The sequence below is a fragment of the Pantherophis guttatus genome, chromosome 3, assembly GCF_059756535.1.
Source record: "Pantherophis guttatus breed Tessera chromosome 3, ASM5975653v1, whole genome shotgun sequence".
NCBI lineage: Eukaryota > Metazoa > Chordata > Lepidosauria > Squamata > Colubridae > Pantherophis > Pantherophis guttatus.
Window position 1 is genome coordinate 184,307,038 of NC_142065.1, and position 26,411 is coordinate 184,333,448.

Below are 26,411 nucleotides of genomic sequence, written 5' to 3' on the forward strand. Positions count from 1 at the left end.
GATTTATGGAGCACAGAAAAACAACTAAGTAACTTAGTTGCAGGGAAGAATATAGAAAGGAAATGTCCACAGAAAAGGAATGAAACTAGACATGGCAATAGTCAACAGAGAGATGTGAGGATCAACAGACCAGTTCTGCCTGACAAGGAAAGGGATTGTATCCAGCTTTTTCAAGAAATGCTTGAGAAACATGAAAAAGGCAGACAATGTTTGTCCCAAGCTTTAAAAAGGGGGTATTGCAAATAAAGTCAGGGTGATGCTAATCTGGTCTCAAAAGGCTATTCTAAAATGGCAACAACAATAAAAATTGATTGACAGTCACTGCCTCCTTTACTTCCCAAGGATAGGAAACTAAAAATAGGTCCATCAGTGTGTGCATTTGAGAAATCATTCCAGTGTGGATAAAGCAGCCTTACAAATCTAGATATAGAAGATGATCTTGAAGGACATGAAGAAGAGGCACTACCGCCACTAACACTGCCGCTAAGATCGGCTGAAATCCATTCCACAAAACTAAGTTGAGAAAATGTTTCAAAAAAGCTCCTCCAAAATTCATACAGAAGTTAAGGAGAGGGAGAGGAAAGGTCATTCAGACTTGCAAGATTTGTTAATATAGCTGTTCTAATAAAAATAGTTTTAGACCTAAATTACATTGGATTCTTAATCTGGTCTATTTTATAAAACTGATACTAGGAACCAAGACATGTAGGGCTTTATAGATGAAAAACAGCATTTGAAATGCCATTGATAACCATAATTTTTCATCTATAAAGCCCTACATGTCTTGGCTCCTAGTATCAGTCTTATAAAATAGATCAAATTAAGAATCCAATAGTTTCATTTTTTTCAATTCATGGACCTCTCTGCATTTTGGATCAGTTAGACTTTTGAATAGTCTTCAAGGAAGTTTTATGTAGGGTACATTGCAGTAGCCCAAGTGAATGGTGATAAAAATATGAGTTAAATTGAATGAGATTGATTTTTGAAATTACTTGTGCATTTGGTTCCATATTCCTGATGTGGAAATTGAGTAGGTAAAGTCAGTTTTTTTTTCATTAAAAAGTATAGAGTGCTTTCTTTTACATTTATCTTTTATATATGTCAATGTAAAATTTTGCCTAGAGGAAGTACAATTATAATTCCTACTGATGCTAAAAATATTTCAGATTGTCTAATTAAAAATTAATTTCAGAAATATTAGAATGAAACAGTTTTCATTCTTTAAAAGAGGTTACCAATTTTCAAATGAAAACTAAAATTTTAATTTCTTGAATCTCTTTGAAGCAATTGAAATTTGATGTGGGATGACCTATGAAGCATTATCATTTTCACAATTGTCTGTGATGTTATAACTCTGATTCATTTACCAACAATTAAAATAAATTATCAAACTTATCTTTTAAGACCGCAACAAATTTCAATTGCAACAAATTTTAAATGCTAGGCAAGTAAAATTAATTATTTTTATTAATTAACAGGTAACTTGTTTCAACAAATAGACAAATATATCAGAATCTTTGCGTAATAGGTTCTATTCACCTACTTCTTCAACTCATTCATTTTTCAGTACTTGAAAATTCTGTAGCATTTCTGCAAACGTATGAATGCTGGATTTCTTGTATATTCCTGTATTCCTCTTTTTTGGAAATCATTCCTCAAACACACCTGTTGGAAAATATTTCATAATAATACGTACATGGATTCATTAGCAGTGGAACATAGAAGTGTTTTTCAATTTGGACTTTGAATAGTTTCCACATAAATAGAAGATTTTAAATTTTTTCAAGTTTGGAATTACTAAAATAATATGATACCACGTGTTGCTTTCTCCCAAAATAACGGTAAAATACTATTTTTTCATTCTATTTTTTTTTCTTAAGAAGAGTAGTTTAGCTCCTGAATAAATTAATTAATGTAGAATCCTTTTCACAGAAATTTGGGGCAATGCAGGAAACACATTGATATTTCAAGCAGACTTCCTTTAGCAATAGCATTTAGACTTATATACTGCCCCATAGTGCTTTACAGCACTCTCTGGGCAGTTTACAACCTTAGCATATTGCTCCCAAAAATCTGGGTCCTCATTTTACTGACCTTGGACAGATGGAAGCCTGAATCAATTTTAAGCCTGTCAGGATTGAATCATCATTAATATGATTAAAGGTAAAGAAATACTTTCATATGAAAGGCTGAGAGAGATTCAAGGATATATTGAAGAGGGAAAGAGTCTTGTGCCATTATCGGCACAAGTCCACAAACAAGTCCAAACATTAGAAATGATGGGAGTTGAAATACCACAGCCCACCCTTATTTTGGGGGAAATGCATTAGTTTAATATTAAAGCTCAAGACCTGTGTACAGAAGCTCTCAGCTCCAATTTCCCGTATTTCCAGATAGGGCTGGGTAAGGTCTGTGTTGTAAATCATAGAGAGCTGCTATTGCTCCATAGGAATAAGAATCCGTTAAATGCACTAGTGTTTTAATTTGGGAAAGGGTTAGGACTGCTTCAGGATTCCCTTCCCTTCATTTACATCAGTAGTACTTAAGTTCATATCAATTAACTGGAACTAAAATGTAACCAACTATTTGGATTCAATTCCACAGTGCAACTTGAACCTTATATAAAGTATTTTCTTTCATTGAATCCTGCCTTTATAATAGAATTAGAAAGTATTATATATGTATGTATGAATTTTAAATGCATTTTCTTTTTATATTACTCTGATTTATTTAGATACAAACAATAATGTCCAAACTGGATTCCTCCAAAAAGAAAGTTAAAGATAAAACATGGAAATATTTACACCTTTTTTCTAATTGTCTTCTGTATGTAAATATGCCAGTTCCTTGGTCTGTAACTATAGCTTAGAGTGAAGTAACTTGCACATAATTTCCTCCTTCTTTTAATTTTTGTGTGCAAAAACCAGGTTTTGAAGGCTTAATCCTGAGGGATGGTGTTGCTTTTTTTTTTTTTTTTTTGCTTGAAGCCATGGCTGCTTTTCTGGTTAATCTCAGCTCTTTGGACATGGAAGTCCATATATCTTTTCCTCTATGGGGGCAAAACAACAACAACAAACCAGCAAGAGAGAACAGATAAAATGGCACAGGCGAATTGATTATCCGTCTCTTGTCTCTTGCCAGCTCCTGTACCATTTGTTACTTACTCCAGTGGCCCCCAACCTTTTGGGCATCAGGGACCAGTTCCGTGGAGAGAGGTTTTTTCCGTGGACCAGAGCATCCCATGGATGGAACTTTGCTTGTTTGCATGCTCTGGTTTCTGGTATACCAAGGACTGGTGCCGGTCCACGGACCCCTGATTTATTCCATCTATTTTTCTTTAAAACAAAATGGACAGAAACAAAGTTACACATAACGTCATGTAATTTGAATGTGGTACTTGTTATTTGTAAGCTTGCATGCAATAATTTGATGGCTAAATGCTTTTATTTTAAGTTTGATATTGTGGATTGAACTAGACAAGCTAGTGATTGATTGATTAATTAATTAATTAATTAATTAATTAATTCAATTTAGGCTCTACCTAACTCTAAACTGACTCTGGGTGGTTTGATTACAATATGACAACATAATTCTGTGTATATGACAAGACACTATATATAATAAAGAGTGATATCTTAAGAAGGTATCTTCATATTCAACTAACCAAGTGATGCATTATTATGTGCATTACAGACTAACAGTTTGCACCTGAAAGCAAGAGATAAGATTAATAGACCAACAAATAATGTTCACATTTCATTTGGCAGAGCTACTTTGAATGCATGTTAAGCTAGATTTTTATTATATGTTTTGCATTTATGTGATAATGGGACTATATAGTTTTATTTTATATAAATTTACTTTAAGAGAGTAAACAATGTTAGTTGTAGAACCAGCTGTCATAAATGCATTAAGGTCACTTGAAACCAGGACTATCTTTGCTATTATTTTTACCAAAATATTAAGCTTTAATAAACCAAAGAAAACAGAGTTGGAAAAAAACAATATAGTAAAGATTTTATTGCTTATCTTCCTTAAAGCAATATATGTATGTATGTATATATGTATGTATGTATGTATGTATCCTTGCTACATTGTTTCATTGTATGACATTTCATATTTAGGTTTTATTTTTAGCAAAGTAACTTAACGAATCAGCTCTATTAAATAAAAGGGGCATTATTTTATTGCAAATAAATGTAGAATTACAATCAAATAGTAGGCAGTATCTGTAACTTGGGTTTAAGTTTAAGATTCTTGATGTTCTCCGAGCTTTTCTTGCAGACATTTTATTACTTGGCTAGATAAAATCACTACAAATGAGTGTGAAATTTGCTAGCACTATAAACCCAAAAGACTTGCATTGTTAGAATAACAAAAATCCTTTCTGAGCATTTTTCCTGTTTTATGTGTATATATTGAATACGTTATCACAATATATTATAATTTGTTTATTTATAATTCCTTTATATTCAAACATGACTGGTTTCAAGTATGCAGTGCCTGTATTTTTTTTTTTAATTTATTCAGTATTAGGGCTAATGATCAGCTTCTCTGAAAAAGCAGCCAGATGAATTTAAAACAGAATGTGTAAGCGATGTAAAAAATACAGATTCCTACCTAATTATATTGCTCAATAGTTCAGTCTCATTTAAATGAGTCTCAAAAGATGAGAATAACTTCACTAAGAGGAAAAAATTGCTTGGAGACACTCTGATTCTATGGTGTCCTTGTATAGACCACATTTTCTATAGATGCCCTTATTGGCATAAGGGAGATGGCTGAATTTTCTATCCTATGTATTTAACAACATGTTGACCAAAGGCTGTTCTACCTACAATAAACTTAAACCAGTGCTCATAATCTGAGTCTTATTGATTATAAAGGGGTTTTCTTAGTGTGACTTCTGTCTGGTCTACTGACTGCCAAAAAAAATAAGCAATTTGTTATATTGTTTTTCTACTTTTAATGTACATCAGAATATCCCCCTCACCTTTCTTAAAACAAAGTTACCCGACATATAATTATGATTTGAAAAGGAAAAATATGGAGCCTTGATCTTAGATGTTTGAATGATGTAGCATAAGCCATTAGTTCTGGTCCTGTGGCATGCCATATATTTAAAATAACAGAGTTGGAAGGGACCTTGGAGGTTTTCTAGTCCAATCCCCTGCTTAGACAGGAAACCCTACACCATTTCAGACAAATGGTTATCCATCATTTTCTTAAAAACTTCCAGTGTGGGAGCATTCACAACTTCTGGAGGCAAGTTGTTCCACTGATTAATTGTTCTAACTGTCAGGAAATTTCTCCTTAGTCCTAGGTTGCTTCTCTCCTTGATTAGTTTCTACCCATTGCTTCTTGCCTTTCCCTCAAGTGCTTTGGAGAATAGCTTGTCTCCTTTGTGGCAGCCCCTGAGATATTGGAACACTGCTATCATGTCTCCCCTAGTCCTTCTTTTCATTAAACGACATACCTAGTTCCTGCAACCGTTCTTCATACATTTTAGCCTCCAGTCCCCTAATCATCTTCGTTGCTCTTCTCTGCACTCTTTCTAGAGTCTCCACCTCTTTTTTAGATTGTGGCGACCAAAACTGGATGCAGTATTCCAAGTGGCCTTACCAAGGGATTATAAAGTGATATTAACACTTCATATGATCTTGATTCTATCCCTCTGTTATGCAGCCTAGAACTGTGTTGGCTTTTTGGCAGCTGCTGCACACTGCTGGCTCATATTTAAATGGTTGTCCACTAAGACTCCAAGATCCCTCTCACAGTTACTACTATTGAGCAAGGTACCACATATACCAGTGATAGCGAACCTTTTCTGCACCAAGTACAGAAAGTGCAGAAAAGAGAGTGCGCATGCAACCTTTTTGCGTGCACATGCGCACTATCATCTGGGCCGTGACCCAGAAGAGGAGCTGTCCAGGGCGCATGCATGCACCCAAAGTGAACTTCCGGTTTCCGGTGCATACATGTGCGCTGGACAGCTACTCTTCTGGGTTTCTGGCACTTATGTCCGTGTGACAATCAGCTGGCTAGTACGCATGCTCACACAGGAAAATGGAAGACCAGCTCTTCCAGTTTCCGGAACTACTGCATGCAAAAAGGCCAGCTGATTGTCATGCATGCATGTGCACCAGAAACCCAGAAGAGGAACCGGCAACGCCACGCGTGCCAGGCCACATGGCTCAGTGTGCCACTTCGGGCACACGTGCCACAAGGTCACCACGGACATATACTGTAGCTGTGTGTTTTCTTTTTCTTGCCTAAATGTAGAACCTTACTTTTTTCACCATTGAATTTCATTTTGTTAGATAGCGCCCCAGTGTTCAAGTCTCTCAAGATCAGTTGTAGGATTCAGCCAGTTCTGTCCAGTTCGGGAGAACCGGTAGCGGCGACTGCGGTAGGCCCCGCCCACCCTTCTGGACGTAATGCCGTTCTATTTTGCCACATTTTGGAGCCTGTGTGCATGCACAAAAGGTGCATGCGCGAGCAGAGAGCATGCTTGGAAGGCCGAGCATGAATGGAAGGATATGCATGTGAGCGAAGCGAGGCAAATAACATTGTTATTTGGTATAACATTTACCGTGTATACTTAACTCAGGTTTCCTTTTAACAACTATAGTTACTTGAAATTGCAGATAATGACATCACAAATTTATTGTATTATTAATAATATCATTTTATATTAACATTATTTTTGTATTGCAAACTTTGTTGCAATCCTTAGGCTGTATACAACATAAACACAAGCTGGGAAGGGGTACTTCAGGCTACTAATTTACAAGACTGTGCTGCATATGATTTAGTAAATTTGATAGCAAGAATTTAAATCTTGAAAATAATGAATTTATATTCAGTGATTATATACATAGCACTGTGGGATAGGTGGTGTCTAGTTGAAACATTTTGTACTGATTTACGAAGATGTACTATAGTTTGAAAATAATTTTATGTATTAGGGAAGTTAAATACATTTTTAAGCCAAAAGAAATTGGGAGGAGGGTTGTTTTTTATATATAAAGTTGCCAGATTTCTCAACTGGCAGTGCTGCTGTTTAATGTTAAGCTGGCTCATGCTGACCAAAGTGCTTTCAACAGGGATCATAATGAGTACCAGTAATATATAGTACAATCTAATGTGTCTAATAGAATCCATTGAATAGACTGAATTACTTCTCAATAAAACACTGTCCTGTTCAGATCCTGAACGAAACGTGGTCATCATGCTGTAATAACCATATTGAAAGAGCCCGTATTAACAGACTAGAAAGTATAATGACTGAGTAATGTTATATACTTGAAAAATTTTATAGTGCAAAGCACAGTTAATTGTTGCAAAGCTACAAGCTGATTAACTGCAATGAATGCATATTTTATTATGCATTTATTATGCAATGCTAGCCACTGCTGGAGAACTGAATTCGGCTCTTCTCACATTTTTTTCCACTGTTAAGAAATATCCAATGTTATCCAGTTGAGAAGAAGGAGCCAAATAGGAGAGACTGAAAAACTCCATCATGATACTGTTTGTTCACAATTAAACCATATTCTAAAAATATCTTTTTATTTTCTTTACTGAGGAATCTGTGATACAGTTTTGAAATTAAAATATAGTTGTGATTTTAAGATGGAAATTGTATCAGTATTAAAAGTTGAGAATTCCTCAGAGTTGGAAAAAATAATTTAGATTATAATTATAATTATAATTAGCAATAATTAGTGATTGCCAGATTGTTTATAAGCAAAGAAATAAATTTATCTTATTACAAAAACTCCATCTTTACCAACTGGCTAACAGCAGAAGCTTCACAGATTTAGTATGACTAGATAAATTGCATTATTACACAGGAAAAGAAGTCATATTTATGCATTTATGCAGAAGTGAGTTAACTACCTACTGGACCTGATCCATTCCAACTACTTGGATATACTTTTGAATGTGTGTTTGTGTGATGTGTTAATGTGTTTCTGGAATGAATGTTGTTTTCTTGATGTCTCTGATCCTCAATATTTCCCAGGCTTCTCTCTGTATGAAAGCAAAGGACTTAAAGAAGGTTTATAGTACTTTTTGTGTAATAAAAAGCAAACAGATCGATACCAGAATTGGTTGTTACCAAAAGAAGGAACAGTGGAAGAATCACAAACAATCCTTTTTTGGGTGCTTCAGTGGCATGTTTCATTTGGAGTGAATAAATGCATCTTTGCAAAATGTCAACTGAAATAGATAAAAAATAGGGTATAATTCCAAATGCAAACGCAAAATCAATACTGAAAATCAATACAATATATGTGCTGTACTTACATAGTTACATTTTTTTCTTAAATTATTGTGATGACAGACAGATATCCTTAGAGGCAATCATTCTGTTTTCATGAATGGACGTATGCAAAATTACACCACCTATTGGTCTAGCTGGGATGTTCACTGATATTATAATGAAATATAAAATATAATTTCCATTATGGACTGATCTATAAAGCTCAGGCATGGTGAATTTAATTTCAACTAAATCCTCTGGGTGTTGGAAAATAAAAGATTGAGTAATACTGTGTGCACACAGTGTGCATACAGTACACTGTGGAAAGGAGAGTTGTTAAAATGGTTCCTGTTAATCCATTCAATGAAAAATAAAAAAGAAAATTTGGTAATAAAGTTATTAGCTTTCCTATACATTAACTAATGCTGAAATATGGGTAATAAGATGAACAAATTAAAGTTCCGCTTGATTCTTGGTGACTAGTTCAATGCAGATTTCCTCTTTAACCAACTTACAGCTTTGGTGTTTGCTTTTACTCTCCCATCAGCTATCATCTTCTGAAATTAAAAGAAAATATAGCTCAGGATTGGACTGTGGGGTCCTTGGTGCTTTCTAAGCTTGGTTGTATTCTGATAAATGTTACCTAGTTTGGTAATGAAATGTCTGCAAAACACAACAAAGCTCAGAGAGCACCAAGGACTACACATTAAACCCTTAATATGAAAACAGATGTGATACAATAGGGGTAGACACCAGGTAGTGTGAGTGAGGTATGGATTCCCTTCTATTGACGTCTAGAAGCAAAATACCACCAGTATTTTCTTAATTTGGATTCCCCCACTGAGTAACAGATTGGACTTGATCTAAATGGTCCTGTACAACTCTATAACCCTGAGAGACTGATATAATCTAAAATTATATAAAATTTTACTATTGAATTTTGTGCTATACAAATAATTACCTTGTTTATTGTTGCAGAAATTTGAAGTTATTATAATGAATAATGAATGATCTGTTCAGATCAATGCAAATATTTCATGCAAAAAAGATACCTAGTTGTAAAGAAAGAAGGTTTCACTTTACTGTAAAATAAAGTGAATAGTAGTTTTGGATGATGAATGAATAAATATTAGGTTGATCAGAGTAATTAAAAATAATGGATAAATCCATAAATACAGAGAAATATATACAGTTAAACATACAGAGGTATATGCATATTCTATTACAACACTTCAATCTACACTTTGTAAGAAGAGTTAAGAAATAACCACAAAAACAGAAATTGAGTACAGAGATTGCAATAGGCTTAATGCAGTATTTGAAATTTTATAATCTTAAAATCAGTTATTTCAGATTTTTCACTCATGTACTCTTTAACAGAAATAAAGTTCAAGTTATCTCTTTAATATTATTCAAGGGAAATCCTCATTAAAATTAATGCTAGTTTTGACTTTGTCAAAGGGCAGAATTTTAATAAGAGATAATTAGTATACTACATTTAGATGAATTAAGCAAGGTGGTTTGCTAGAATTTTAATCATTTTTATTCGCATTAAATAACTACTTTGCATTATTTTAAAAAAATACTTGTAAATGTATATACAATTGCTATAATCTTTGCCAGTTATTAAATCAAACTTATTTTTCAGGATGAAAAACATTAGTAAAATTTGGGCGATACCATATGTTCAATTTAAGTCTATATGCGACAAATGTTTATGAGTATTCCACTTGAAAGTTCACCCTCATTCCAGGGATGGGGTGGGTGGTAATAGGTAATAGAATTTGTTTCCTATTAGAAACATACAAAATGGAAAGCTGATGTTCATTACAAGATAGAGTTTACATTTTAAATGTTTTTTATATATTAACAGATTAGAATTAAGTTAGAGACTTCAAATCATTACATTAAATAATTTAAACAGCTCTCTCTCCTCCCCCTCTCTCTTTCTCACTCATTAGACTTTTTAATCCATTTATTCATCTTCACACCAATCCAGAAATACTCCCAATACCTGCAGTTAATCTGAGCATGCACATTGGTTAAGCTTGCAATATTTTAAATTATGCTGTCATGGCAATCTTTAATTTAATGGAGAAAATTATATTCTACATTGTTACCTAAAATTCCAATAATTCTAAATAATTGCTGATGCCCAGTGGTGGGTTGCCCCCGGTTCGGACTGGTTCGCAAGAACCGATAGTAAAACCAGCGGGACGCCCCACCCACTGCCCTGGATGTTGTCATTAGCGATCTGCGCATGCGAAGTGAGCGTGCACGCGCGATCCCGTTGCGAACGGTGGTAAAGGTAAATAGAACCCCCTCCTACTGATGCCCTGTTATTTTTTATTTTGTTTTCATAATATAACTTTTATCTTCAATATTTTAAATCCAGTGTTGTTATTTTTTAATTGGGAAAAGGTAGTGTTATGTCCCTACACACATTGAAAGCAGGCTTATAGTAACATCAAAGATTTGCAAATTAAAATAATTTTAATTTAAAATAATTAAAATTGAGTTGTCATTTTTTTCTGAGTCTCTAATTGTTATACATTATTTCTTCATGTTATATTTGAAAGTTTATTTGAAACAAGTTTAAATTCAAGATCATCCACTTATCTCCTCTTAATTTTGACCTTGAGGTCCTGTGCTTTGTGACTTTCACCATCTGCTTGGACCCACTGCTGACCAAGCATGCCTCATTGGCCCTTGGTGAGGCAGTTTCTGGCTGCACAAGGCTTTCTTTTCCAGTTCATGCATGAGGTCAGCAAGGGTGGCAGAGTGCAGGGTAGTGAGGACAGCTGGGCTGGAAAGACTGGGGTAGTTTCCTGAGCAGTGGTTTTGCAGTGCATTGCTGGAACTTTCTGTGATGGCTGGGACTTTCTGGAGACTTTCTTTGTGCTGTGGTGCTTGACTGGGCTGAGCTTTGTATTCTAAAGGATTTGATGCTCTGCTGCTGCTCAGCGTGAGCCATGTGCATATCTGTACATTGGGGAAACAAAACAACCACTTCATAAACGCATGGCACAACATAGGAGAACAAACCCATCAGCACAAGATCAGCAGTCCATCTGCATTTAAAAGAAAATTCCATTCTTTTGAAGAGAGCAAAATCCACATTTTGGACAGAGAGGACTGCTGGTTTGAAAGAGGGGTCAAACAGGCCATCTACAGTTGCAAGAAAAAGTATGTGAACCCCTTGGGATTACGTGGAGTTTTGCATGAATTGGTCATAAAATGTGCTCTGAACTTCATCTAAGTCACAACAATAGAAAAACACAGTCTGCTTAAAATAATACTACACAAACATTAGATGTTGCCATGGTTTAATGGAACGTAACATGTAAACATTCACAGTGCAGGGAGAAAAAAGTATGTGAGCCCCTAGCCTAATGACTTCTCCAAGAGCTAATTGGAACCAGGAGTGAGCCAACCATGACTCCAATCAGTGTGATGATATTGGATGTGTTGCTGACAGCTGTCCTGCCCTTTAAAAACACACACCTGTTTTGGATTTACTGGTTTCAAGAAGCACTGTCTGATGTGAACCATGCCTCACAGAAAAGAGCTCTCAGAAGACCTACGATCAAGAATTGTTGACTTGCATGAAGCTGGAAAGGGTTACAAAAGTATCTCCAAAAGCTTTGATGTTCATGTGTCCACGGTAAGACAGACTGTCTACAAATGGAGAAAGTTTAGCACTGTTGCTACTGTCCCTAGGCGTGATCGTCCTGTAAAAATGACTGCAAGAGCACAGCACAGAATGCTTCATGAGGTAGGTAAAGAAGAATCCTAGAGTGTCAGCTAAAGACCTACAGAAATCTCTGGTACATGCTAACATTTTTGTTGACACATCTACAATAAGGAAAACATTAAACAAGAATGGAGTACATGGGAGGACACCACGGAGGAAGCCATTGTTGTCCAAAAAAAATATTGCAGCATGTTTGAAATTTGCAAAAGAGCACCTGGATGTTCCACAGCACTACTGGCAAAATATACTGTGGACAGATGAAACCAAAATTGAGTTGTTTTGGGAAGAACACACAACACTATGTGTGGAGAAAAAAAGGCACAGCACACCAACATCAAAACCTCATCCCCACTGTAAAACATGGCGGAGGGAGCATCTTGGTTTGCGGCTGCTTTGCTGCCTCAGGGCCTGGACGGATTGTTGTCATTGATGGGAAAATGAATTCCAGAGTTTATCAAGACATTTTGCAGGAAAACGTACGACCATCTGTCCGCCAACTGAAGCTCCGCAGAGGATGGGTGATGCAACAGGACAATGACCCAAAGCATACAAATAATTCAACAAAAAAATGGCTTCAACAGCACAGAATACGCCTTCTGGAGTGGCCCAGTCAGAGTCCTGACCTCAACCCGATTGAAATGCTGTGGCCTGACCTTAAGAGAGTGATTCACACCAGACATCCCAAGAATATTGCTACACTGAAACAATTTTGTAAAGAGGAGTGGTCCAAAATTACTCCAGATCGTTGTGCAGATCTGATCTGCAACTACAGGAAACGTTTGGTTGAGGTTATTGCTGCCAAAGGGGGGTCAACCAGTTATTAAGTCCAAAGGTTCACATACTTTTTCCTCCCTGCACTGTGAATGTTTACATGTTATGTTCCATTAAACCATGGCAACATCTAATGTTTGTGTAGTATTATTTTAAGCAGACTGTGTTTTTCTATTGTTGTGACTTAGATGAAGTTCAGAGCACATTTTATGACCAATTCATGCAAAACTCCATGTAATCCCAAGGGGTTCACATACTTTTTCTTGCAACTGTATGTCAAAATTGAACATGGGGAGGAATACAACACAGTCCTTTCCACAGTTCCAAAAAGGTTCCACACCCATTTGCATTACTCAGGTGACCCTGACGGCACAGATAAACCTCCAGATGGCCTCAGTGACTCTCTAAAGAATGCAAATGACCACCTGTTTGCAAATCCTTCCATTCCTCACAATCCAGCCAGAGCTGAAGAAGCTTCTTGGATGAGAAGGGAAACGTCTTCAAAGAAAAATAAGAAAGTACAGTTGCCTCGTGAAAAAGCACCTTTGGAAATCCCAATTATGGTTGTTAAAGAAGGAATACCTGTAAAAACATATCCCTAAACAGCAAAAAGAAAAAAAGAGGCCAAACCCATTATATTGATTTCTCACTCAATTTCACATTGAACTATAGCAGTTGCTTGTACTTTCACAGTCCGATTACTTTATTTTTAAATTATATTCTTTTCTGATTTGGAAAAGACCAAGGATATAAATATGTATAATTCTAAAAAATACTGCAAAGGATGTGGCCAGAGATTAAATATAATAGGTTGATCCAAAATAAAAGATATTTTAATCTTATTTTGCTGCATTTATCATCATATCTTTGCAATACATTATTCAGCTCTTATAAGCAACAAAGATCAAAGATAAAAATTTCTAAGAAATTATGTTAATTTGGTAGTATCTTATGAAATGTTCTTACATTAGCAAAATGTATCCAATATAGAACCAGATAATGCAATCACATTATGCAGTCAGATAATATATTTATTTAAAAGAAGTAGAATTTACAAAAAAATGCATTATTACTGTGATGAAAACATACTGCTGCCCTTGGCCACGATATAGGTTGCTTTTATATTGCTTCACAGTCTCAGGGAAAGACTCAATTGTTTATAGAATTGTATACATGTGCTATGTTTTTGCTATCACATACTCCAATTTACCTCGAGATTGAATGTGAAGCATTTCACAACATGCTTATATATTTGGGTTATTTAATAAGAATATGTTTGTTATCAGTATATAAGGTTATAATAATGGCATGGGTCCCTTAAAATAATTTTGAACTGTCTAATGTTGTATACTTTCTGATCTAATATTTAAACAAAATTTGTCAAGAGATTATATCCCTAATCATTTTGCTTAATATCCAATGAACCTGCAATTTTGTCAGGTTATTTCTAAATTTATTTCATTGTTAGCAGTTATGTTCTATGGCAGTATACCACAAGGATAAATTCATTTTGGATCACAGAGTAAATGACTTTTGTTTTGTTTCAAAGGCCTTTATGATCTCCAGAAATAATTAATGCTTTAAGTGATTACATTATTATGGCTTTGCCCAAGGTAATTTGAGAATTGTCTTACTATATAACTGAGAGATTTTTCCATGAAGATCACATCTTTTCCATTCCTTTTGTGGACATTTATATTTGTATAATAGCATAATGCATTCCATTTAACTGTCAAATTTAGAGGAAGTATTACATTCCACAAAGAAATTATACCATATCATCATAGGAAGTTTTATGATGCGTATGCATGAGATTAAAATGTTGTCCTGGTACAGCTAATATGGCAAACTAATCCCCCCAGCCCTGCCTGGGCTACCACAGGTGCCCCTGACACGAGTGATGTCGAGTTGGCCACATTATCTTGGCCATGCCCTTTGGCCACCCACCCCTGTGGTCAAACACAATCCTGATGTGGTCCTCAATGAAATCGAGTTTGACACCCCTGATTTATAGGATATAGTTAAGATTAAATTCAGTGTTGAGTATATGGATTTCTTTAGTAGAAAGAGATTGGATGGTCAGATATCATTATGATTAAAATATGTTTGTTAAACTTTCATCTCTAGGAGAAAACCCAGTTGTGATGCTTGTTAAGTGATCTTATTTTGTTCTTCCTCTTCCAAACAAGTAGCTGATCCAAGGAATGCAAAAAGTAATGTCAATGAAAATAGGAATACATATAATACATAATACATAATATAAACTATGCTTCACTAAAATTCATTATAACTTCGCTATAATTCTCTTCTCCCATTTTGGTGCTGGCCTGAATCTTCTTTGCATCTAATAATTAACAGAAGGAGAAAATGCCTGTTGGTGCCACGTCTGATAATGTGAAAAAAAATCCTCACACCCTTGTTTCCCAGTTTGACCCTAGTTTGCCTTCAAGAAATGACAGTTTCTTTGAAAACAAAGCAATATATCAATTGTGAAAGCACAACCTTTATGATAAATGCAGCATCAAGTTCGACTATCCTTAGAAAAAGGTCTTCTAAGAGCCTAATTATCTGAAAAGGTGGCAGTGGGAAAAAGTTAAAGCAGGGACTCATCATTATTAGTTTCCCCAGATCTGGCTTTTCTTCAAGAGCTCATGGTTTCCCTTCATTTTATCTTCACACCACACTGGTTCTCAAGGACATGCTGTAACAACTTTGACCTGCATTAATCCCTTTGGATCTCTTCGCTGTATGACTTTTCACTGTCTATCACAACAATTTCCTTTGAGTCTGGGGCTTTATTTTTTGTCCCTAAACCTTTAAGGGACCATATGTGCTTTTTTAGTATGTAGGTACTTATATACTAATAGTATAAATAGTATAAATCTCTAGTAGAAATGATAAAAGCAGAGAACATGAAAATCACTTGAAAGCTGGTCAAGTTCATGTAGAGAAAATCATTAACAGGAAACATGGAGGTAGTGTTTTTTATGTAATTTTGCTATCTTACACTTTTCTGTAGAAAAAGTATCCCCCTTTTCTAATTTTTAAAAAGAGCATGAAACAATATGAACAAGTAATACTGGCAGTTACCTGTAATTATTATAAATTTTCACTTTCCTATCAATGTGAGGTGTGTTTTAGAAAGTATAAAGCATATATTAATATAGCTTGCTCATACAATTTTGGCAGTTGTTAATGTTAGGCTATAGCTTTTCCATAATAATGTAAGGATATTAGAATCCTATAAGGCACAAATTCAGAATTTATGGTATGTAATTATGCTAATACCAGCTATTTATATCAAAGCAGAGTTGTATCAATGTGGTTTAAAGAGTCTGCAGCCTATTAGTGCTTTTCAAAGTGAAGATTGCAGCAGTTGGGATTATTTTGCATGTGGAATCTGTCTTTGCCAGTCTGCTTTCTTCAAAATGAATAATTTCGATTTCCATTGTTTAAAAGTCTTATCAAAAAGATTGTTATAATTTAAATTGTCTTTTATTAATTTGATTAAATGTTTCCAGGTCTTGTTCTTTTAGAAGCACAAAGGTAAAAAAGTGAAATTGTAGTTTGTTTTAGATTCCTTATTTAATGGGTATGCAGCTATCTACAACAGCTTTTTTTGCTATCTGTCAGTATGGCTTAAATTGGATTCCTAATTCTTATGTACTCATCCACTTCTTCAATCTTATGTCATAATAGTTAATAACATAGAATTCTAGTCATTGAAGAAGGCAATCACAAGATGCAATACTATTTTTACAACTTAAGTTATACTGTAATATAAAAATTTAGAACATAATGATTTGCATATTTCTATGTTAAAATATAAAAATTGGCAAAATTTGATTAACTGTATTTCCAATTAATCTCCATTTACCTTCTAAAGAATACCATAATACCTCTAGATTTCAATAAAGATTTTGTTATTTTCCTTGACAATTACAGATGAAAAATACTGTTATTATTTTTTCAGTAGTAATATGGTTGGACACCAACTGAGGAAATAAAAAAATCTGAATGTGAAGCACAAAGAGAAAACACCAGTAATCAGAATATTAAAAATATAATAAGCATACATACCTAGGAAGAATGCACTCAAAATGCAAGGTCAGTGGGTGTCCAATATTCCTTGAGGAAATTTGTTCCAAAGTTTGGGGGTTGCTAAGGGGAAGGCTAATTGTTTAGCACAAAATCTATGGAGATTCTAAATCATCCAGGTCATGGTTGTCCCAAAGGTGCTTTTTCAGGAGGCAACTGGACTTTCCTATTTTTTCTTTGAAGACATTTCGCTTCTCGTCCAAGACAATTATTTGGGACAATTACTTTGGGACAATTATTTAGCATATATCTCTACTTATTATGGATATGGAAGTAATCTTGTATTCAGAAGTTATATTCTGGAGATAATACAGTTCAGTTCAATTTTTGTTACAGTTACAGACTAGCATTAAAGAGAATACTTTATGAAAATTGAGAACAAGCTTTCAGTTTTCTAGTCTCCTCCATATTCTTATACAAGTAAATATTTAAGAAAGTGAAACCAAAGCATATGAAAATACTTTTAGAGTATTTGCAGTTTGCTGCTTCTCATTATGGATGCCATTAACCTTTCTATTGTTGCATATCTTGAATAGTTTTTATAGGTTTATGTGTGCTTTATGTAATGATGGGTCTCCTATGGTTTTCTTAGCAAGATTTTTCAGAAATTATTTGTAATTGCCTGCTTCCTAGGGCTGAGAGAAAGTGACTAGCCGAAGATCATTCAACTGGCTTTGTGCTCAAGTTAGGGCTAGAATTCATGGTCTCCCTATTTCTAGTCTGGTGCCTTAACTACGTCAATCTGGCTCTTTTAATATAAGCTGGTCTATTATTAATAACACCATCAACAACTTCATGTTACACCATATTGATCTGCAGCTGTGATATGCAGTACAAAGAGCTGTCTTATGATCTTGATCAGCTTTAAATGAAAACATTGTGGCCTTAATATTCTGGAGAAAAAGATTGGTACAACTAGTCCTCAACATACAACCATAGTCAAAGACAAAATTTCTGTTGTTAAGTGAGATATTTGTTAAGTGAATTTTGCCCTATTTTACAACCTTTCTTGCTTCAGTTGTTAAGTGAATCACGGCAGTTGATAATTAAGTAACCTGGATGTTAAATGAATTTGGCTTCCATTGACTTCACATGACCTCGGGACACAGCAACGGTCATAAATATGAACCATATTGCTGAGCATCTGGATTTTGATCATGTGATCATGAGGATGCTGCAAAGGTTGTAATGTGAAAAATGGTCGTAAATCACTTTTTTCAGTGCTGGTGTAACTTTGAATGGTTATTAAATGAACTGCTGTAAGTCGAGGACTACCTGTATTTAAATAATATGATTGAGCCACACAAGATATAGAAATAGTTATCAAAGATATAATCCTTTGCCTTAATGTTAGTATATCAAATCAATATTTTAAATTTTTATTAACTTAGTGCACATTTGATTAGGAAATTATCAGTAGAAACCTGTTTCAAAGATGTGTCTGCTGATAGAGAAATACTTCTTCCAAATGACTCCAGGTGACTCCAGAGATCTTCCCACAGATAGATCTGCAGTAAACAAGTGTCTTGATAGATCCTGTGCTAGCAGATATACTAGAAAAAGGGATGCAAATATGGAAAAGACCCAGGACTGGTATCATATCTGCAGTTGTCATGTAGTTAAATCCCAGTGAAAATTCTCACCATTATACCTGTTCCTTCAATCCCTTTCTATATGAGTTACGCTCACCACCATAAAATGGCATTTTGGCTAGTCTGTGAATAGGCATCTGCAAGGTGGGAGCATAAGTAACAAAACTTGGATCACATCAGAAAAAAAAAACCCAATTTACTTGTGTCAGATGTCAAGACTCAAGTAGGTAAGGTCACATTTTGATACCATGTCAGTTAACCATAAGGTTTATTTTTTCATTTTAACACAATCTCAGTTTGCTCTGTACATCAAAGAACAGATAGAATTGGTATGCATCATTTAATGAGGTTTGGAATGCCTCATAAGTAAATACAGCAGTACTGTAATTATTTATTTATTTATTAAATTTATATACCGCCCTATTCCTAAGGGACTCAGGGCGGTGAACAGCGAACGATAAAAATACATGTAATACAAACGTTAATAATAAAAAACCAATTAAAATATACTAAACATTCTGGTCCTAGATAATTCAAGATATTCCAGTTTAAAATAAAATCAAAAAGCAATATAAAGGGAAAGTTAGGCCAGGCCGGCCTGCTGAAACAGGAATGTTTTGAGGGCACGGCGGAAAGTGCGCAGATCCGGAATCTTCTGTATCTCTGGGGGGAGCTCGTTCCAGATGGTGGGTGCCCTCACAGAAAAGGCTCTCCCCCTGGGGGCCGCCAGTCGACATTGTTTGGCTGACGGCACCCTGAGAAGCCCCTCTCTATGGGAGCGTACTGGGCGGTGAGAGGCTATTGGTGGCAGAAGGCGGTCTCGTAAATACCCCGGTCCTAAGCCATGGAGCGCTCTAAAGGTGGTAACTAAGACCTTGAAGCGCACCCGGAAGACCACAGGGAGACAGTGCAGCTCGCGCAGGAGGGGAGCCACATGGGAGCGCCATGCTCCTCCCATAACTACCCGCGCGGCCGCATTCTGGACCAGCTGGAGCCTCCGGGTGCTCCTCAAGGGGAGCCCCATGTAGAGAGCATTACAGTAGTCCAGGCGTGAAGTGACGAGGGCATGAGTGACCGTTTTTAACGAGTCCCGATCCAGAAAGGGACGCAACTGGCGAATCAGGCGAACCTGATAAAAAGACCTCCCGGCCACAGCCGTCAAGTGTTCTTCTAAAGACAGCCGTGAGTCCAAGAGGACTCCTTTGGTCTTTTATTTGGTCTCCTTTCAGTGTCTGTTGCTAAATAGTAGCATTTTAGGTAATTGCAGACTGTTATCCTCAACAGTTTCCTTTAGTATGAATGAAACCAGAGAACCGTTCTCCATACATATAATATTCTTTTAAAAAATACCTGTTAATACAATAAATACTGAAACAAATTCTATGATACTAATCTCAAATCCTCAAGATATTTTAGGTTGGTGTATTGTAATAGGTAGCTGGTAAATTGAATATCACTTAGGCAGGATTAGTATTTTTTCGTTGCTATTTTTAAGGTAATTCTCTAAAATTGTTTTTATATTTGCAGATGTCTATAATAATGCATGTAACATAACTGAATTTTTATTTTCTCATAAATTCCTTTTTTTTTTTTTTACCAATAATCACTTTTAGTCATTTAGATAACAGTTTAGTATATAATTTATATTAAGGATTATATTATTATATTGTATTTTATATTCACAACTACTAGCATTACAGATAGTCCTCAACTTACAACAACTGGTTGGGACCAGAATTCTGGTTGGGACCAGAATTTCTATTACTTAGCAAGGTAGTTGTTACATTGTTTTGGATAGTAAGATAAGTGGCATATAAATTACAAAATAAATAAGTTGTGAGCAATTTTATGATCTTCTTTGCCATGGTTAAGTGAATCGCTGGCAGTTGTTAAGTAAATGCGGCTTCCCCCGTTGACTTTGCTTGTCAGAAGCCAAGCTGGGAAGATTGCTAATGGCGATCACATTAACCCGGGAAGCTGCAATCGGGGTATCTACATGCCCATTGCCAAGTGCCCCAATTTTTATCACATGACTGTGGCAATGCTGCAGTAGTCCTACGTGGAAGTAACTTATTTGAGTGTCATTGTAAATTTGAATGGTCACGAAATAAATGGTTGTAAGCTCTGTCTGTACTAGAGAACACAATTTAGTCAAGATTATGAATTATTCTCATTTAAGTTATTCTCGTTTAAACTAAGATATTTCACTTATTTTACTTGTATCCAGGGTTAGTCTGCAAAACTCCACTCAGCCAATGTGATTAATAAGGAATTTATATTCAAATTTTACTGCTCCATAAAAGCAGATTGTAAAAATGTCAGTGCTTACCCTATGCTTTCAGTTGGCATGCTGTTTATACTGAACACCAAATTTGAAGCAAAATAAGACTATAAGGAAGTAGCATTTTATGAAATATTTTAAGTTGTTTCATAGTTAACTACTTGTCATTCTAAATTCATGCTGATCTTAAGTTTATCTACAGTTAAGTCATGAAGGTGGAACAAATTCAAAGGCAGAAATAAATTCTGTAGGATTTCTTATTAAAAGTGCAGAATTTTTGAGTAGTTCTTTTTCAGGGCTGTGTTTCAAATTTGATTTGAACGAGTAAACATAGCTCTGCTCTACAGCTCTTTAGTAGTTCCACTTGGCACCATAACCCAATTATGGAGGTCTATGTGATGGTGCTCACATAGGGCTTTGATGTGTTTACATATGATCTGATTTAAATTGTTCATACCAGCAAAGTTCAAGTGGCCTGATTCTGAATTAAGTGTCTAAAATGGTAGATATATATTCTCCAATTATTTTCATAAAGATCATAGCACATTTTTATCAATGGACTTTTTTCTTCATCACATGGTTTACTTTCTAACATTTACTTGTCTATCTACTTCCTCAGCTAAGCATATTCTGCATTACAATTTATTTTCTCAAAGACAATTAATTCTTTATGATGCCATTAATGGCACCTCTTCTTCCCCACTTAGGATATTAAGACTGTAAAAAATCCTTTTCCCCAAATTACTATATCAAATATCAAATATTAATTTATTATTTTATATCTCAAATATTTATTAATGTATTATTAAATATTAATTAATTAAATATTAAATAGTAATTTTTCAAAACAATATTAGAAAGAAATTTCAAGGCTGATCTAAATCCTGAAATGGAATGTTGTACAGATCAGTAACAATGAATGAATATTTGTGTCTTCCCTTTGTCAGTTGGGCTAGTTTACTGATGAACACAACAGAAGATTGCCTGGAATATCTATTCTGCATTCAGAAAATCCAGAATGTCTTGCCACGTATGTAAAAACAAGATTAATTGCTTTCTTATTGTATGCTTCTTATAGTGGAATATCACATACAGGTAGTCTAAATTTATAACAGTTCACTTAGTGATTATTCAAAGTTACAACAGCACTGAAAAGAGTAACATATGATCATTTTTCACACTTAAGACCATTGCAGTATTCACATAGTCATGTGATCAAAAATTGAATGCTTAGCAACTGACTCATATTTATAACAGTTGCAGTGTCCCAGGCTCATTGTTCACTTTTTGTGACCTTCTGACAAGCAAAGTCAATGGGGAAGGCAGATTCACTTAACAACCATGTTACTAACTTGCAGTGATTCACTTAACAGCTGTGGCACAAAAGATAGTAAAATGAGGCAAAATTCACTTAAGAAATGCTTCACTTAGCAGCAAAAAGTTTGGGCTCAATTGTGGTCGTAAATTGAGGATTACCTGTAGTTTGAGACATCAGTTTAAGAGAAAGCAATCCATTTTATGAACTTTTAGCAAGATAACAAATTAATATTATAAATATTTTAGGGATAAAATATTAGAGATAAAGGAATATAATTTCTAGGAACTGTTTCCTAAAACATAATTTGAATAAACATCACTTGTATAAAGCAAAAAGAACTGAATATTTCACTTTATATTACTATTTTCTTGTCTTTCTTCTCTATCATTTGTCACAATACTGCTATACAATTTTAAATATCTAATTGGAATAAATTAAGTGTTAGAAGTAATAATTCATAAAATACAGAAAGAAACTTAATCTAGGGTAGGAAAGTACATGAAAGTGACTATTTTGGTTGCAAATAGCAATAGCACTTAGACTTATATACTGGTTTATAGTGCTTTACAGCCTTCTCTAAGTGGTTTACAGAGCCAGCATATTGCCCCCAACAATTTGGGTCCTCATTTTACCCACCTCGGAAGGATGAAAGGCTGAGCCAACCTTGAGCCTGGTGAGATTTGAACTGCCAAAAGTAGTAGCCTGCAGTACTACACTCTAACCACTGCGTCACCACGGCACAATAAGAACAGACATGGCACAGATAGCAAGGTATTTTGTTAACATATTGCATTTATTTAGCATTTGAGTATAATTACTAATCAGATAAGCATAAAAATTATTTCTGTTATTAAGATATAATGCAAATGTTATGTATATGTGGTGGGTTCATAAATCATTATAGCCTCTAATTTTTTCAGTTTTTTTAAATGCAGGCAAGAAAAAATATGTGTTTTCAAAAAGTTTATTCTAAAAAGTTCTAATAAGTTTATTTTTCTTTTTAACTCCTGAAGAAGTAGGAGATTGATAATTGGACCAGGTTGCTGAAATGGTTTAAGTCCTTTAAATCTGACTCAGGTCTCTGGATGCTTCTCATAATTAAAATTAACTCAATTTGTCTTCTCTGCAATATATAGGCAAAATACATAACTGAAATTATGTATCCGGTTTGCTTGCAGAGTTTAATTCCTTAGTATGAAAGATAAATCAATAAATGCTGTTGTAGACAAATTTGAAATACACTTTATTTAAAGTCTCTCACTTCGATTCATTCCTTATCAGTATTTTTAATAGGCAGTCATGCAAATACATTTCAGTATTGCCTGTGGCATTTAATTCCATTTTTTTTGGCTATATAATTTTTAATTGAGAAGAACAAGAATCTGATAAGCTTAAATTATTTTTTAAAATATTTAAAAAATGAGAATATGTAAGGATACCACATGGAATGTTATAACTCTATATTGCTGTGTAGTTTATTCTAAAAATGTATTGTTCTGACTTTGAATTGATAAAACGGCTCATTTGAGAGTAAGAATGTCCCATAACAGGAATACATTATGCATCCATCATAATAAATCTACCTATGGCTAGTAGTTATTATAACAGTACTACAAATGCATGCCATTTATAGACATTCCAACTGTGTAATGTAGGACAAGATGGTTCTATATTCCTTTATGAATAGGCTATTGCTTTAAAAGATCCCATAATACTTCCATAATGAAATTATCAATTTGGAATGCTGGGCCAAAAGTAAATCCATCTCATCTGAGTTATGAACTTGTATGCAAAGATACATACAAGAATAAGCAGTACTTAAAAATAGTTTTAAGGATAAATTTGTTCCTGTGGCTGAATAGGTTTGCATTTGAAAAAGAAGATCACAGCGTGGGAATAAAAGAATAAAGAGAATTATAAGCAAAGAAGGATAGGATTGCAGAGGGAGGAACTATTATACTACTATATAGTATAATAATTTATATATAGTATAAAAAGCCTCCTGTCTGAGGCCTTTATATGGGAGATAGTGAATTGCAAGTAAATTGAAGAGATGATGTTTGGGCTTTAATGTTATTATCATTACCACCACTCCACTAAATTGTAATTCTTGAGAATATGCAATGGCGAATTTATATATGTACATTTTAGCATGATCTTCAAGACATTTGCCTTCACAAATGTAATTTACAAAGGAATAGCTATGTTTTTCTGTATACATTAACAATATTAACAAGAAAAAGCTATATGAAGAACTCTGCTAGATGGACAATGTTCTATGTTGACTCTGGTCTCAGCACTAAGCCAAACAACTGATATGGTAGAAGAGTAGACACAGTGCTTGACAGCATTATAATATGGATAGAATGGAACAGAGCCAAACTGAATCTATCTTTAATTTGGATGATCTTGTATTACTCTGATATTTGACTCCTAGATAATAGTTCCTATTCTCTGGATTTTTGCAGGAAGATCTGGCTTGATATACCACAGTCATTGCTGGGATGATGGTGGACGATTATTTTTTTTTATTACATTTTTTTAATGCAGTTGCTGGAAGGTTTTAGCATTTTATATCTATTTATAGATTTCTTTGTTATTTGGAAACTAATGTAATGGCAAAAAAATCTTCCTTATATTTGTGGGGTTTTAGGCCATTTCTGATGTTACTCAATTACCTCTGCTAATTATTCCTTAATAGTTGCCCATTTTACTGTTTTCTCCTTTATCACATGGATTTTTCCAATAAGATATGGCATATTCAGAAGTAGGGGGGAAAAGCATGGTTCTTATTTATCATAAGTGCTGCAAAAAGATTTCTTTTTGTGTTTGTTATTCTTGTTCAGCCATTTAACAATTGATAGACAATAAATGTAGCAATAGAGACTGATAATTAATAGCTACAAATGTTCCACAACTATATAGTATATATTGCCTTCTATGAGATGGAAGCGGTGTGGTTGTATTGTTGTGATTTTGCATACCTATCACTGAAGCCATTTACTTATTGATTACTTAATTACTTTTTTAACATGCCCAATCAAGAAGAGATGTAGGTGTCTGTTGCACATCTGCTCGTCTGCTCAACATCTAGGAATGCTGAGAGGGTCTGATCAATCAGTGATTATTTTCAATATGGTATGGTGAATAACATGGATATTATACCAACAAAACAACAGCATGTGTATTTTACTGAGTTCAATCCTTCTTGCTCCCAAATAAGAATAGATTGTCCCTTAAATTAGCAGGCCAATGCATTCATCCCAGCATGAACAAAAAATGTATGCTGTGAGGTCTTTCATTTATTTTCCATTTAGGGATTTATGTCTTGCCTTCAAACACTTATTTTCTATCAGCATGCTGCTCTTCTCTCTCTTTTGCTACTGCTTTTAAATGCCTATGGCTTTGCTAGCTGGGTCCAATTTATTTGATAATTTCCTGTTATGTGCAATTAAGGTAGATTTTTTTAAAATGGAGTATGGGCAATAAAATTCAAAGATGTTTTAATGCTTTCTATCCCATTTGCACTATTCTGCTTTAGGAAAAGAGAAAACTCTTCTATTGAGTTGGACCAGTGGGTCCATTTAATAGCATTTTTCTTGGAATTTAGGAAGGATTCTTTCTTTCTCCCCACCCCCATCCAAATATGCCTTAAGTGAAGCAGGTGCTCTACCATTGAACAGTAGCATTCATCTTTTCCATTCAACTGAGCTAAACGGGTGGGATTTTGAAGTCAGAGGGGAGGAAGACGTGGGAATATAAATTGGTTAATTAATAGATTTAGGAGTTAAATATTCTCTTCCTCCTTTATTGCAAAGAATGCTATAATCAATACTATGTTAATGCCTTTTAATGAAGTTACTGGCTTGCGACATTGTCATTTATTGCAATCCTATAAACACTTCAGAAGTAAATTCCACTAATTGCAATAGAGTTTTTTTCTAAAATAAAATAGTTATCACTTTTGATAATTATCAAAAGTAAGGCTTTAAAAATAAACTATTTGTTGCCTAATCAGGGTTGCTTTTCTAATTGTTTTCTTACTGAATGTTTAAAAATGATTAGTTAATATAAGTTATGTGTTACATTTTTTTGGAATATTTTTAATGGAAAAGGGATAAGAAATGTGGTAAAGGATATAAACAGCAGGTGTGTAGGAAAATAGCTCACACATAAATAAGTGTCTCCTCCTTTCCTTCTCCTTCTCCTATTTTATCCACAACAATTCTTTGAAGTGAGTTGGACCCAATGTCATCCAGTCACTTCTCAAATCAATACAGATAAATCACATATCCTATTCTATTAGTGACATTTTGGTTACGTTATTTATA

The 26,411-nt window shown here is 34.6% G+C and overlaps 1 protein-coding gene across 6 annotated transcripts in view; it reads left to right on the forward strand.

The window, feature by feature from the left end:
* RALYL (RALY RNA binding protein like) overlaps positions 1 to 26,411 on the forward strand; it is a 228,607-nt gene that overhangs the window by 9,388 nt on the left and 192,808 nt on the right. For 4 of the 6 annotated variants that reach the window (XM_060681914.2, XM_034422352.3, XM_060681915.2 and 1 more), the window contains one exon: positions 21,710 to 21,792. The exons of the other annotated variants lie outside the window; for them this stretch is intronic. In XM_060681914.2, coding sequence (XP_060537897.1) covers positions 21,726 to 21,792 — 67 coding nt within the window. In that variant the 5' untranslated portion in view covers positions 21,710 to 21,725. The remainder of the gene's footprint in view (positions 1 to 21,709; positions 21,793 to 26,411) is intronic. 6 annotated transcript variants of the gene reach the window in all.